At 28.5% G+C, this 13,773-nt stretch overlaps 1 protein-coding gene across 1 annotated transcript in view; it reads right to left on the reverse strand.

Annotated features, from left to right (window-relative positions):
- LOC119604161 (maternal protein pumilio-like) overlaps positions 1-13,773 on the reverse strand; it is a 99,568-nt gene that overhangs the window by 15,670 nt on the left and 70,125 nt on the right. Inside the window, exons 4-5 of the mRNA XM_037956637.1 lie at positions 2,641-3,033; positions 1,931-2,147 (exon numbers count right to left, since the gene is read on the reverse strand). Coding sequence (XP_037812565.1) covers positions 1,931-2,147; positions 2,641-3,033 — 610 coding nt within the window. The remainder of the gene's footprint in view (positions 1-1,930; positions 2,148-2,640; positions 3,034-13,773) is intronic.

The following is a 13,773-nucleotide window of genomic DNA, read 5'->3' on the forward strand; positions in this document are numbered from 1 at the left end:
CTCTAGCTCTGTATATAAAAATACCGATTTTGAATTTGAAAATGCAAACAAAGATAGATTTTTGTAGTTTTTGGCCGAAAAGGGCCATTAGTCTAAAAACCTGAAAGATGGGATCACAAAACGGTAAGCCGCTTTAGAAACTTTCCTGTTTTCCTTATTTAATCCTAAAGTATTTTCGCAGAACCTAAAAAAATCCCAGCTAACAATTGGAAGATTGTTGAATGATTAATAAGTAAACTGAGTATTTTTTGACATCTTTTGATGACCCAAAAGTGTTTAAAAGGTTGCCCGCTTAAAAAATAATACGAAAATCGGATACCGATATATAATTACAAACTGATTATTAGAAAAAAAAAATAACAAAATATATATAACAATCATAAATTGATCATACTGATGTTTAAAATATGATAGTTTTCAAAATTATTTTGTGATCATATTTGAAGCAGTTGAAATAGTTTCTTATGTATTTGATGTATATACATCCTCTTTTCAAACCAACTAGCAAACTAACTAACTAACTAACTAACTAACTAACTAACTAACTAACTAACTAACTAACTAACTAACTAACTAACTAACTAACTAACTAACTAACTAACTAACTAACTAACTAACTAACTAACTAAATAACTAACTAACTAACTAACTAACTAACTAACTAACTAACTAACTAACTAACTAACTAACTAACTAACTAACTAACTAACTAACTAACTAACTAACTAACTAACTAACTAACTAACTAACTAACTAACTAACTAACTAACTAACTAACTAACTAACTAACTAACTAACTAACTAACTAACTAACTAACTAACTAACTAACTAACTAACTAACTAACTAACTAACTAACTAACTAACTAACTAACTAACTAACTAACTTACTTACTAACTAACTAACTAACTAACTAACTAACTAAGTTAATTAACTGAGTTAGAAATTATCAGAAGAGGGGCTCATAAAAGACTCCTTTAGAAGAGTCACGGTAAGGGTACCATTTTCTCCCTACGAAAGTATCATTTATGATTACAAAATGAGCGCATATATGATCATTTTAATCGTGCAGAAGAGTCATATATGACTCGAATGTGATCAAAAATTTCCAAAAAAAAAAAAAAAAATGCTAGCAAGGATGTGGAATTTTATATTTTATATGGGTGGTGCCACTTCTACTATTGCTAGTTTAATGAATATGTAACAGACAGATAACTATTACATATTCCTGGGACTTTTAATACGTATTTTATAAGTGGGCGAACCAACTTGAACAAAGTAGCCTGCAGTTCTTTCTAGTCTTACAGAAAAAAAACTGTAAAAATTTCTTCCTGTTTTATTACAGGTTTATAAGAAAATTTAGTATTAAAAGCTGCGTAATAAACTCTCTATAAGCCATTGATAGATAACACAGACTTCATTAACTTTTTCGATGGTTTAAGTTGCTCTGAATCAGAATTTATTCATCACATTGGGTTTTTTTTTTAAATAAACTCCATTTTCTGCCATATACGGCGTTATAACGAACGAGTACGGTTTTTATTATAAAATTTCTTATGTCTGAAAGTCCTATATATTGGTTTCAATCTTCCTAATCATATCTTGTTCTAAACAATATTAATTAAATAATTAAAGCTTTTTGATTGAGCTTTTTTTGAAGTTCCAACTCTATGTACATTTCTCTAAAATTTAATCACTTTTAAGTATTTTCGCAAAGTTTAGCATACAGCGATTTATTTTATTTTTATATAGAATTGAATTATTTATAAAAATTAAAATTGTTAGTTTTCCAATAAAGCAAATTATCATTTTTGCATAATCTTTCAAAATTTACAATATCATATCTTTCACTTTTATATACAAAAAAAAAAAAAAGAACTTTACATTATAAATACATATTTATAAAAAAATATATAGAAATGTCTCTTACCTCCAACACTTGAACCATTTTGTTGTGAATATAAATTCTGTTGTGCTGTTTGGGGTTGTGGCGGATATAGTTGGGGTGGACCTTGTGGTGGTGGTGGTCCGGCACGTGCGGCGCCTGGTGGCACTAAAACAGGTGCTGGACTAACAAGGCGCATTGGTGTTCCTGTACGTGGTCCCATAACAAGCGAACCGCTCTGATCAAAAAATGCCGGTATAACCTGATGTTTTAGTTTTTCATATTTATTCACATAAGTTTTAATTTTTTTAGATTTTTTTTTTGTTAGCATTTATGATGGGTTTTATTTAGCATATAGTTTTTTTTTAATATTAATTTTATTTTGTACAGAAGTTAGATTTTGTTTTGTTGAGTGGAGGAATGGATGGGTTATATGTCATTTATATAAAAATAAAACACAGCCACATGAGAGAGAGAAAAAAAAAGAGAAAATATTTTTTGTTTTATGTTTTATATGTTAAGGTTTTACAATATATAGAAGAATATATTTATATTTATATAATTTTCATTTTGTTCAATGTATTCATATTTATACAAAATATTGTGAATTTTACAGCTATAGTTTTGTTTTTTTTACAATATTGATCTGTTTCATAACTTTTGTTAATTTACATGTAAAATTACACAAATTTTATACTTAAAGCGTTTGTTTTCTACATTTTAATTTTTTTTTTTTTTAAGTTTTTATTACCCACCTGATAAGATTGATTTTCGGCCCCTTGTTGTGAGGGCGTTAACGGCCTTCTTGGTTGTGTGCCTTGTTGTGGTATTAAATTGCCTGGATACATGCCCCAAGGTGCTACACCATAGTATGGTGGCATTTGTGCTGCTATTAAACCCATATAGGGTGCTGCATCTTGACCCGGATTAATCACGTAGGGTGCTGCCTGCTGGGCTGCATATGCAGCATTCTGTTGGGCAGCCAAGAACTGTTGTGAGGCAGCAGCCATTTGCATTTGTTGCGGTTGCATTGTGCCATTGGGTGCGCCAGGAGGTGCACCAGCTGTTGTGGCAGCCGCAGCTGCTGCAGCTGCGGCGGCAGCATTTGTAGCAGCAGCAAGGCCAGGATTTTGTGAGCGGAATAATTGCTAAAATGAAAAAAAGAAATATATAAAAATACATGTTAATACTTTGAATATAAATTATTAGAATTTAATAGTTAAAGACTAAAGGCAAATTGTTGGAAATAAGATTTTAGTGAAGCTTTTGGTAAAGCACACTAGCTTTTAATAAAGCCTGTGAATTAAGTACTTTAAAGCTTTTTATAAAGTTTATTAAATGCAAAAGCTCTTAACCAAGCTTTATATAGTTAAAAGCTTATGTTAAAGCTTAATCTATATTAATAGAAGATTTTAGTGAAGCTTTTGGTAAAGCACACTAATAAAGCTTTTAATAAAGCCTGTGAATTAAGTTTTACGTTTATTAATGACTTATTTCTATTAAAACTTTTTAAAAAATTAAGCTTTTAATACACAAAAGCTTTCAATAATGTTTAATATTAAACAAGTACTTTAAAGCTTTTTATAAAGTTTTTTAAATGCAAAAGCTCTTAACCAAGCTTTATATAGTTAAAAGCTTATGTTAAAGCTTAATCTATATTAATGCTTGGGTTAAAATTTTATTAATATTAAAAGCTTTATAAGAATATCATCAATAAAAATTCAATTTCCCAAAACCAAAATGAAAATTAAATTTTATTCAAAAGAAAAATTGTTAAACAAACATTTATTATACTTCTTCAACAACTATTGAACATATTCTTTGTTTATTTTTATTACTATGCAAAAATCTTCTTTCTAATCCTACAAAAATTTCTACAAAAAAAAAATACATACAATAGAACAAATATGTAGAAATAAGAAATATGTAGTTTTACTATTTTATAGCAACTATAATCTTTTACGTATGACTATAATACTAAAAACTGACTCGTAAATTTAAAGATTAGTTATATGCTCTGATAGATACTGACACTTTTACTGCAAGTGCTTTTGATACATAAATATGTACATTTTAGTACTATTTTGTATATAACGCTTTCTTTATTTTTTGTGCTGAATTTTAGTTTATTTGCGCTTCTTATTGCCCTGACATAGTTTTTCTTACACGAAACAAAAAAAAAAAGACAACAACGATGAACTAGTAATAACAATAAGCTTTTTGTAGTTACTTTAACGAAATAAAAGACAATGTCAAATAATATTTTATTTAAAAATTCCGCTGTATATAAAGAAAATTTGCATGGATGAATTTCAATTGCAACATGGAAAAAAGGAAGAAAATTTAACATACATTTAAATGCCAGAGAGTTAAGTAGTTTTTAAGGGGTTATAAAAAGCTTTTATGATAAAGTAGGCTTTTAAAGAATTTAATTTTTTGTTGTTATTTTGAAAGCCTTCTTAATAAAATTTCAATATTAAAGTATGAAAAATCAGTTGAGTTGTTAATTATGAAAAGCTTTTGTTTTAAAATTTATAAAGCTTTCATTAACAAATTTCTTATTAAATTTCACTTTTTTACTTGAGTTGCTTTTAAAATTTTTTTTGTTAACATAAAACAACTTCCTACAACAATATAAGTTTTGTAAAGAAATCGGAAATAATTTTACATTTTAAGCCTAAAAAAATGCCTTCATCATTTCTGTTTTTTTTTTCTAAACTTTGCCAAAAAAAAATAATTTCTTAAAAGAAAAGTTAAATATAAATTAAATTTAAAAGTTTTATTTAATTCATATAAAAAACAGACACACACACATGCCGTTTACACATTTCATCATTTTTGTTATCGTAAATGATTAAAATTTTAATTTTCGTTTAACTGTGCTAAGACTCCCTAAAGTATGCTTCATATTATTTTTCATTAAATAAAATTTCTAACAGAAAAACGTACGCGTGTGTGTGTGTGTACTTAACGAAGAGTGGTTAAAAAACTGATGGCATAAATGAATTGTGGAAACACTCTATGAAGAGGTTTGCTCTATGAAAAGCTTTACTTTATGAAAAGCTTTTCTCTATGAGGAAAAGTTTATGTTTTTATGTTTAGTTTCCTAACTGAGATACTTCTTATTTAGTTTTACGCATATTGGCAAGACCAGTTTGAAGTGATTTTTACTTAGAACAGCTGATACAAGCGTTCGTTTGAGCTTTGGTGAAATAAAAAGCTTTCAACCATAAAGCTTTTTTAAATTCAAAAATGAACGTTGTCGTTAGTATTATTGTATGCAAAAAGTTCAAATGAATCCCTTACGTCCACTCGGATCAATGAAAAGGTGAACACATCAAAAGCAGGACGAGAAGCCTCCTTAGAATGAATAAGTCTGAGTTAAGTATGATGGTATGTATTCCTGGTGGACACATAAGTTTACGGCACAAATATATAGAACATGCGGAGAGAATAGCGAAACTGTGGTTTTCACTGTAATTAGATCCAAATATCTTTGGAGTGATGTTATTACAGCTACAACAAACCTCAGGAACACTGATTGGAAAATTCGAAGGTACTACATCAATGAACGCACAATAAGCTCTAAAGCAGCCTGGGAATGTTTTTGGAGTTCAGACCAAACATATCACCAAAAAGGATCATTGTTAAGTTACAAATACCATTTTTTCAAAGATATGTTACCAACCACTTCCTAAATCTAAAATACCCCCTCAAATTTAAGAGGAGGATTATAAAAACATAATAAAAATTCCTTTTCACAAAATTAAAACAAAACAAAATGTAAATTATTAATGAGAGTTGTGTATTCAACATTTGTTCGTACGAGAAAAAAACAAACTAAATAAAAAAAAAATAACGGAAAAATAAAATACTCGCTTACTCCTACAGCACAATAAAATCAATAAACATTAAAAATTAATTTTATGATGCTTAAAAGTATGCTAACAAAAAAAAATCCTACATACACATAGACATTTATACAATCATACGTATGGCAACCAACAGGAAAAGGAAAATACCCCTAAACATTATGCTACAAACATCTCGATTACAACAATGATGAAAAGGGAGTGAAAGTAGAAAAAAACCAAAACAAAACAAACACACACACACCCATGATGTAAAAAAAACAACAAGAAAACAAACTAAATACAATGTTGAAAATGATTTCAACTGTGAAATGAAATCATATCAACATGTGTTTTTTATAATACACATACAAAAACTTTGATTTTTATTTCAGCATAATATTAGAAAAACATGTAAAACGTAACGTTGGCTATACATACGTACGTACTTACACACGCCCAAAAGTATACTTCAAAATTTGAGAATGTTGTATAAAAAAAAAACAAGAAGAAAAAGAAGAAACAACTACAAATGTAATATAACATGAGAAATGAGAATAATAACATTATTTTCAAGTGAAACAGAGCATAACAACATCATAATCATCTGCAACACAATTATTATTAAACAATATTTTATTGGTTAAGAGAGAAAGTGATTTCTTGTTAACAAATCTTTTTTTAAGAGAATTTTTAAAGATTTTTTTAATATTTAAAAAAAGAAACATTATTTATATGAAAAATTAAAGCATACTTTCCAGTGTTTAGGGGAAATTAAATATTTCATTTCTATTTCGTTTTTTTCTTTTCCTTTCATCTTGTACATTTTGTGTTTTATTATTAATAAATAAACTAAACAATTGTATAAAACTGTAATAAAATCAACTAACCGCGAGTAAAAACTGAAAACCATGAACCAGAAAATATATACCAACCAACAATACATACAATACAATACCATACTAAATATATAAAAAAAAACTAAGAAACAATAAAAACCATTGCCTACATTTTGACTTTGAATGTGTTAAAATGCCATTATACAAATCTCTAGGGTAAGATTATGTACATTTATATTTTTTTATATACCACATACTGCACATACATTTGATATAACCATTCTTATTTATTTATATATTTTTTAGTTGAAAATTATGTAAATGTGTGTATTATGGCAGAGAATCACAAACGCAAATTGTTATTTGATCTGTGTGTATAAAAATAACAAATGTAAAGTAGGCATGAAAATAATGGTAAATAAAAATAACAACAACAACAACGAAAAAATAATAATAAAATAAAAACGTAAAAACGATTGTTAGTTTACCAGAAAAAAACACCCCAAAAATATGCCATCAAAATCACTAATAATTTATTTACACACTTCCTTACATACTTACACAATATACAATAGCGTAAGTAATTGAATATTTAACGAAAAATACTTGCTATACAGACACACGCACACACACATTTGTATCTAATATATTTGTTAACTTTTTTTTATATTTATATAGAAATATGTTGAAGTTGGAAAAAAAAATCAAGACAAAACGAATTGTAAGAATTTAAAAAGATATAAAATATTGTTGTCTACCCGGGGGAGCAAATTATAAGTTAATATAAAACAAACAAATTCTAAAGGAAAAATAAATGAAAAGAAAAGTTATTAAATTAAAAATTTGAAATTATGAAACTATAGTAACATGATAGTCACTAAGGGTAATGATTTATTAGGAATTTGTGATTATATTTAGACGGATTTTCTTTAATAATTTTTCTTGATTAAATTACTTTTTATGATAAATTACAGTTTTATTAATCCTTTGGGTGTTTACATGAGTTGTAGAGTACTCAAATGGTACTTACTAACAACAAAAAAATATGAATTTACATCTACTGATTCTGAGAAAGTGCCTCAAATGTTTCTTATCATCAAAGGTTTTTGAAATCTGTTTGTATAATATATTATTTAAAAAAACAAATAGCACCTGATGTTGCTTGGGTATAAATGATATCTCAACCAAATCTCGGGAAATATTACTGGATTATCCCTCTAATCGAAAAATAAGATTCGGGTCTTATGTGAATAGGCCAGGTTGCAGGCCTGCTTTGGATTGGATATATTGAACGTTATATACAAGCATCAGAAATCGCGATCAATCGTAAAGTTAGAGCAAACTCAGGCGGCAATCTGTTGTTACGCGGATGGTTGCAATCTAAGAGCAAAAACGGATCTGGGGATCAACATACATTGAAACCCGATATAACAAGATATACTAGAAATCCGTGCTGTCTTAAAAGTGTAAAATATATTATATATGACGCCAACTATTCGAGCGATATCAGCTGATAGGGTTAAATCCAAGAATGTATTGGAATGTAAGATAAACTCTTTCTTTGGTAAGCTCTGGGTTGAGACCTTGATAATTATACCCTACACCACCATATTGTAAACCTTGTGCGCAAGGCACAGGTCGCAATTTTCAAGATATTTTGATGAAATTTGAACCATACGTGTTTTTCGGCCCAACGAAGCCTGAAAATGGTTAAAATCGGTCCATTATTTCACCTAGCCCCCATACCGTACCACCCGATTTGGGCTGTTTATGCCATAATTACGTCAAATTAGAATTATATAAGTATAAATGACACTGCAGATTTTCGTAATGATCGGCCCTTATTTGACCCTAGCCCCCATACATTCCACCCTTCAAAAAATGTCTTAAATGTCTAAAATTGACTTGTAACCATTTGTATCGCAATGAAACTTAACTAACTGTTATTTAAAAATATATCCTTTTCCCTAATTTAATGACGATCGGCCCATGTTTGACCTAAACTCCTATATAAAGCGTCACTTAGAATAACTTTGGAATTAAGGTAAAATTCAACATAGAAATTTCTTTATGAAAAATAAAAATTTTAAAAATATACTCATGGTGTAGGGTATATATGGTCGGCCATGCCCGACTATACTTTCCTACTTGTTTTCTAAAGTCTCTGTTTGGTAAAGAGCTGCCTAATCAATTTACTATTTATAAAAAGTGTTACATACTTTTAGGAAAACATTTCTAATATCATATTTTTAGAATTCAATTATTACATTTATTGTTATTTATAGTTAGCAACGAAAAACTTTAACAACAATTACACGAAAATAAACTTCAATTTCCTAAAGTTCAAAGTAGAACAAATAATAACAAAAGAAAACCACATACCTATTGGCAAAATAAAAACAAATTATTTTCAACGACAAACGTTAACTATACAAACAAAACACTTTTATTTACTTAACATTTTCAGCAATTTTACGCCCCACTAGCACGCACACACAATAATTTACACTTTTAGCACCACAAGAAGTAGCAGCAACAACAAGCTTTATAGCACAAACAAGGAGACACTCTGCTAAGGGAATCCTGTAAAATAATAACTAACTTTAAGCTACCATCATATATTCATTCATAATCATACGGCTATAATGGAAAGCGGTAGAGAGAAAGCGAGAAAAGAAAGAGTAAAACAAATGAAAATGTTATAAAATAATAAGGTGGAAAAGTGTAAATAAACACGCAACAAATATCCACTACTCTATACATAGAATCATCACTACTCTATGGTTAGAATGTTAAGAAAATTTACAACTTGAAGCTATAAATTTTTGAAATAATAAACACTAAAGACCAACATTTTATTGTTTTCTTTACTTTTTTTCTTCCCTTCATTCATAAATAAAATATAATAAATAAAGGGGAAAATGTTTATGTGTTTAACTTAATAATACTTATAAATAACAAATACAACACTTAAATTCAAACTTAAAGCACCTACAATTATGCTATGTTTTATTGATATTAATATTTTATAGCTTTTCTTATGCCCAAGTTCAAAAGACTTTTAACGAAAATGCCTTAAAGTATGTTAATTAAATAGTATTTGTAAATAAAACTTAAGCATTTTATAAATCTTTAGTTTTAGTACATTTTAAGGATTTTTGCCTAAAAGTATGCCACATTTTTTATAAAAATTATATCTTAAAATATGCTTCAATTAACATCAATAGGACGTTTAAAAGTAATTTTGTTTCTAGATTGATGAAATCCTGAAAATATGCTATATTTATTTATAAAAAACTGTCACTTTCAAGTCATATTTTGTAAGTTTAATTAAAAAAAAAAAAAGATAAATCCAATTATTATAACTTAAGCTTCTTTTAATATCAGTGTTTTTCGCAATCTGTGTTTTATTTTTATAACAAAAAAAATAATGAAAATATTTTTTCCAGTGCACATTTTTTTCGTTCATTTCTTATGAAACAAGCTTTAATTTAAAGTTTTAAAGAAAAAACACAAGACATAGAGAGTAAGAGAAAATGCTTTCAATCAAGCAAATACTCATATAAAATGATTGACTTGACCGTCTTATACATTAAACTGTAATTACTAACATGTCATTTCTTTTAGATTTTCTTTTTCAAACGCTCTCTTACTCTCCTCTACTACTACTACTGCAATTTTGCAATTTTAAAAACACATTCTTCATACATCAAAATAAAGTAAAAATAAAACTAAATTATAGAAAATATTTTTTCAAGAAAAGCAAGTTGCATTTGAACTTGTTTCATTTCCACTTAAGTTTAACAAACAACAAGAAAGTGGAAAATTAGATTAACAGCACTCTGAACTAGTTAGGAGTGATAGTCTGCTAGTCAGTCAGTCAGTTAGACATTGAAGAAACACTTTAACAAGCAATCTTCATACCACCAGTCAGCCATGTGGATGGCATATAAAATGTCTCTAGACAGTTTGTGCATTTTTAGTCTGTGATTTATTTAACTTTTTTCTTTCTTTCTACTAGAAGAAATTACTTTTAAAATGCACTACTAGCTGCTTTTGGCTTGTCAGTCTGGCTTAGTAATTACTGCTGCTAAAGTAGCTTGCAAATCCATCATATTTTACTAACTGTTTTAATTTTAGCCTTGAAATGTAGTGAAACACGAAAGAAACAGGTTGACACATTCAATGTTTGTCTGTGTCTAACAAGACCATCAGTTTCTTGGAAGGAATTAAACAGTGTGTTAGAAAGTTGTTGATTTTGTAAATTGCTGTAATTAAAACTAAATGGCCAGAGTACGTAACAAATCATATGTTTGATTGAAAATTAAATAAATTTTATTTATAGGAAAAAAAAGAGAAATTTTAAGTAATAAAAATAATTAAAATGTCAAGCAACTTAGGATTATGAATAATTAAAGAAAGTATAACTGTCTAGAGGTGTTGTTAAAGTTTTTGATTTAATTGTAAAAATGTATTGCATACTTTTTGAGGAAAAATGTTATAGAATGGTGTCTAATGGTTTAAGACATTTCTTTATATAAATATAGATCATAGTCTAGTCAATAGACTTGTTAATAGACAATTATGTGAACTAGTGAATAGATCAATCATTTAGTTTATTAACTAATTTGTAAACTTATCGATAAGCTAGCCAACCTACTATCCAATATGATGAGTTTATGGACTGGTTACTAAATTGGTCTTTAGACTGATCAACAGATTGACGATCTCATGGCCAAACAATTGGCTCTTAACTCAGCGTTAGACCCCATGCTGCTCGTGACTGAAAATATAACTATATCGGCCATGCAACTATCTATAGTCAATAGACTTGTTAGTATACAACTGAAATAGTGAATAGATCAGTCATTAGATTAGCCAGTAGTTTAGTTTATTTACAAGTTTGTAGACTTATCGATAAACTAGTCAGCCGACTATCCAGTAGATGAGTTTATGAACTAGAAAATTGACGAGTCTAATAAATATTCCAGTCCATAGACTGGTTACTATATTGATCTATAGACTGATCAACAGAGTCATGGCGAAACAATTGCCTTTTAACTCGGCGTTAGACTACATGCTGCTGGTGTCTGAAAGTCTGATGCAACTATTCAAATGAGTATAAACTATATTTCCGAAAAAATTGGCTACTGTTAACCAATGACCCTCCTGATAAAAGTTTCTCAGTTGGTGAGTTATTAATCGAGCGCCTCTTAAAGACATGACAAACCATTCGTTTCGCGCCTGCACATAGTAGAGATTGATACATTAGTTTGTGCTCTAATGAGAGATTTTCAAGAATGACCTGCCCTCTTTAGGATGGCAAGGTCTAATGATAGCCATATCGGTAATGCAACTATCTATAGTCAATAGATGTGTTAATGTACAACTGAACTACTAAATAGATAAGTTATTAGATTAGCCAGTAGTTTAGTTACATACTTACTAATTGAGTCAACAGACTATCCAATATATGAGTTTATGGACTAGAAAATTTACGAGTCTTATTAATATTTCAGTCTGGTTAGGCATAGGCTGGTTTGTAGATTGGCTTATAGACTGATCAAAAGACTCATGGCTAAACAATTTGCTGTTAACTCGGCGTTAGAATTCATGCATCTGGTGTCTGAAAGTCTAAGCATATCGGTCATGCAACTATTAAAATGAATACAAATCATTCGGTCCCGGTCTACGTTACTATGTGTCATAATTTCATACTGAAAGTCTCTTTCAGCTAGAACAATACAAATGGTCATCCCTAATCACCTGCTCGATGTCAAGAATTATCTGGTCTCTTTTTGATGGCTACGTCTATTGGTAGCCATCCCAACAGGACAGCTGCGCACGCTAAGAGACTGAATCTACCATATAATGAATACTCACAATGAGGACTAAGAGGGAACTTAAGAATACAAACATCTAATGTCGTTTGGGTGGATCCGTTATATAGTAACACAAAAATAGAGTAATTAAAGTTAATACTACATTTTTTATAGTTATATTTAATTACTTTAATTTTCTTGTAATCTTATGAATATTAAACATTAATTTCACCTTAAAAATTAACCACAAACATATTAGATTACATGTGTAGTATCTTATGATAAATAATTAATCAAATCAAACAACATTTAAGTAGTGTTTAAGATTCCACTCCTTAAACCTAAAAGAAATTATCACCACAGTTTTGTAATTAAAAGGACTTTTTGTCATTACCTTTTTATGATAATTTTTGAGGTTATAAAATATTCAAAAAGAAAACCAAAATTAAAGTGAACATCAATCGTAAAGCTTATTACAATAAAGTACATAGTTTTGAGATATAAGAAATACTATTTACTTACAAAAAGTACCTTTAAAAGAAATGATGTGCATTTTTGCGCCCCCCCCCCCAATCTCTTTGAGATAAAATAATTAAAAAATATAAATTATGTATATTACATTATAATAAAAACAAAATTTTAAGGATATAAACAATAATCAAGAAACTAACACTAATATGACAACATATGTCACATTCAAACACGTATGTACGTACATTTGGAACGATATGTATGATATAGCACAGACATAACTATAATTTTAGATTTGGGTGTGTGTGCATTACAACGTAGTTTCTATTAATATCTTAAAAAAAATTGTAAGACTTAATTGAATGAATTAAATATATAAAACAAAAACAATCTAAATAAAAATACATAAAGGAAGACGTACTAAAACACGTACACACACTATGACACGCGTTTACATACAGACATGTACACATATATACACACAAATTAAATTGTTATAGACTCTAATAAACAAGCTAAAGCTAAAAGCAATATAATGTCTTAACAATCCTACAGTACGGGATGGCTAACTCACATTACAATTAGAATTAGACAATTGAATCTATAAGTAACGATCGACTTCTCACCAGATTACATAGGACGTGTAAAATAACTAATTGTCTTTGCATTATAAAAAGTTTAAGACGTAGCTACTAAACCAAATTATACATTTGCCAGATATTTGGGACATACAGTGCAAAAGGTATATATACTCCTGATAAAACTACGGGGAAGTTCGAGGAATGAAGTGTAATATTTTGCCATTTTAGTGTACAGTGTAGTATTCGTAATATAGTAAATGTATTATTGTTGTTAGTATATATGAGCAGAAATATGTACAAAATATACGTTTAAATGTATAGTAA

This window comes from Lucilia sericata, unplaced genomic scaffold (genome assembly GCF_015586225.1).
Source record: "Lucilia sericata isolate MDLA Ls3-8-SP2 unplaced genomic scaffold, ASM1558622v1 Contig000367F_arrow, whole genome shotgun sequence".
Lineage (NCBI taxonomy): Eukaryota > Metazoa > Arthropoda > Insecta > Diptera > Calliphoridae > Lucilia > Lucilia sericata.